This window comes from Medicago sativa, chromosome 5, assembly GCF_051527215.1.
Source record: "Medicago sativa cultivar Bolivia chromosome 5, Bolivia_mono, whole genome shotgun sequence".
Taxonomy (NCBI): Eukaryota; Viridiplantae; Streptophyta; class Magnoliopsida; order Fabales; family Fabaceae; genus Medicago; species Medicago sativa.
In genome coordinates this window covers 74,674,931-74,677,540 of record NC_140753.1, presented here as the reverse complement: position 1 = coordinate 74,677,540, position 2,610 = coordinate 74,674,931, and the positions used below count along the sequence as shown (strand labels likewise).

The 2,610-nt window shown below is 32.6% G+C and overlaps 1 protein-coding gene across 1 annotated transcript; it reads left to right on the top strand.

Annotated features, from left to right (window-relative positions):
* Positions 1 to 542: 542 nt before the first annotated feature.
* LOC146924967 (NEP1-interacting protein 1-like) lies at positions 543 to 2,350 on the top strand. Its single transcript, XM_085709955.1, has 5 exons — positions 543 to 788; positions 915 to 1,066; positions 1,184 to 1,267; positions 1,362 to 1,529; positions 2,129 to 2,350. Exons 1-5 carry the CDS (start codon positions 623 to 625, stop codon positions 2,267 to 2,269), a joined length of 711 nt encoding a protein of 236 aa, XP_085566081.1. The 5' UTR covers positions 543 to 622; the 3' UTR covers positions 2,270 to 2,350.
* The last annotated feature ends 260 nt before the right edge of the window (positions 2,351 to 2,610 follow it).

Genomic DNA, 2,610 nt, shown 5'->3' with positions numbered 1-2,610 from the left:
ACTGGGGGGACATTAGACCTGACCCAGCAATAACCCAAACGGGAATACATCAAAAAATTCACAACAGTCCAAGAGGATCAACCCTAAACTATCCTAACAAAAATTCACTAATCAAAGGCGCAACACAGCGAACCCGCGTACGGGCGCGAAACCAAGTTACAAAATAGAATGAAAAGTGAATTTTATAAAGAACAATTAGAGTTTAATTATAGCGAATGGATAGACCGTCAACACGGTAACAAAATCCAAGTGTCAACCGCTCCGTGATAAACAGCAAGCCTAAAATGCTCTTTCGAGCAAAACAACGCGTAAGAACTCAGATCGAATACTATAAAAAAACTTGACATCACTTTTTACACTACTTATTTATTGACACAGACCAAAAATAACTTTAAAAAATTGTGTTGAAATATCTATTTTATCATAAAAATAAAATATGAGGTGTAAAGGCTTCGAAATTAATTTTATATTCAAAAACCATAACTCAAATACTATAAATTGACCCTTATTCAATCCTTGTATGTATGTGCTTATACAAACTTATATCTATAAATGCTTGTCTAACTGATTCATTTTGAGGCAACACATCTACATCATTCTTAATTATCCTATCAATTTGAAAATGACTATTACCATCACTTCACTAATTATGAGCAAATGGTTTTCTAGAACAATAGAAGCAATAACAAATTGTCAAGAAGTTCTTTTTAGTTCTTCTGCATTTGAGAAATTCATGAAAGCCATGGAGAGATTTCTTTTTGCTGCATTCACATGCATTTTAGCACTAGGTATGTTACATTTTGTTTCTCTTCTGTATATTATTATACTATGTTATTGCTATACAAAATATTATACATCTTATTATTTATGCATGTTTTGTAAAGTCATTGAAAATTGGTTGTTATGAACCTTAGGAGGGTCAATAATTGGAACAATAGCAGGAGCTATCAAAGGCCAAACCACAGAAGTTGGTTTTCTTGATGGAGCTGGAAAAGGAGCAATTGCAGGAGCCATTGCAGCCATAGAACTAATGAGTTTTGCATCTGTGGCTGAGCCATTTTCCAAGGTAACAATTATCTCACTACTTATTATTTATGTAGCTTTGACACTTTTGATTGAATGGATGTTGCTTCGACACTGACACATGTGATTACATTCGATAAATTTTGGTGTGGAATTGCAGGTTGCATTGTTGAGAAGTTTACTAAATGGAAAAGTGTTTATGGAATGGATATGTCCAACTGTTGCACAAGCTTATCTGTTTTATGTAAGTATTAATGAATAAAAAGCTTACTAAATGTGAAATTAATTCATTAGAATCAAAATTTTAGTTTACATTTTGTTAAACTTGTCCTTTACAGATAAATTCACTAGAAACAGCTTATGGAGCAGTACTTTCAGATATTTATGATGACTTGGGAGTTAAGGGGATGCCACAAAGTTGTATTATGAAGCTTCCATGTCAGCAATTCAGCTCCAACAAAATGATGAAATTATACAATGAATCATGTTGCTCAATTTGCATCCAGGTGAGAAACAAAACATCTCAAAACCATGTGAAAATTATTTTTGGTAATATAAAGCAAACAAAAGTTGAATATCAGTTACTGAGCTCTAAAATTTTTAACTTTTTTCTAGCCTCTTAATTGTTAAAACTAACAATGCAGAGGCTACTATGAACAAAAAAAATTCCAATACAAAGTCATCACAATGATAATATGTTAATTTACATTAAAGTGTGTGAAGTTGTTCATGAGACCATGGGGAATAATTGTCACATTATGTGGCCATCTGGTATATAAATGTATTAGGGTGTCATGTCAGATAGGAAGTATAAATGAACTTTCTGTACACAATAATTTACTTCATCATAAGATCATGCACCTTCACCTGCAAATCCATAAGTAACAAACGACCAATCTTTTGTACAAGAGTCCTACCAATTGGACTACCCTCCTTACCTCTAGACAGCATATCAACAATAACTAAAGGAATCCACATTTTACTCTAAGTGAAATAACATTAATTCTAATAGCCACATAATAAATTTATCTTATACAACTATAGACTAACTCGTTTTTTTACAGAAACTAAACTAACCCTATTATCTTTACATTTTGATTTGCAGGATTTTGAGAATGAGGAATTGGTCAGAATACTTCCAAAATGTTGTCACGTTTTTCATTTAGAGTGCATTGACAAGTGGCTAGTCCAACAAGGATCATGTCCTATTTGTAGAACTGACGTTCCTTGCAATATTAATTCGTGAATAGTTTCGTATTTGTTGTAAAATAGATAGGTTAAGCAATTACCGAGCATTAAGCTCGTATATAAATTTCCTTTTACTATATTCGTATATGACTTGCTAACATTTGTTGGTAAAAAAGAAAAACGTTTTCGTCTATTACTAAAAAAAAAGTTTCCAACTAAAAAAACATGCTAATGTTATCTGCAAGTTAGTACATATGGACCTAAAAATTGTAATATTGCAACGTTAGTGGTTGCGTTTGCATGAGCCCAATCCTCCAACAATTGATGACTTATGTCAATCATTTGAGCAACCGTCTCTGTAACATCATCCCACACTTTGAGACTGCGGTCCTTCCATAA

Bases quoted from the DNA above. Each gene is read 5' to 3' on its own strand.
- LOC146924967 (XM_085709955.1), top strand. From the start codon at position 623: ATGACTATTACCATCACTTCACTAATTATGAGCAAATGGTTTTCTAGA. The intron at 789-914 runs GTATGTTACATT...TATGAACCTTAG, and splicing joins CACATGCATTTTAGCACTAG to GAGGGTCAATAATTGGAACA. The intron at 1,067-1,183 runs GTAACAATTATC...GTGGAATTGCAG, and splicing joins TGGCTGAGCCATTTTCCAAG to GTTGCATTGTTGAGAAGTTT.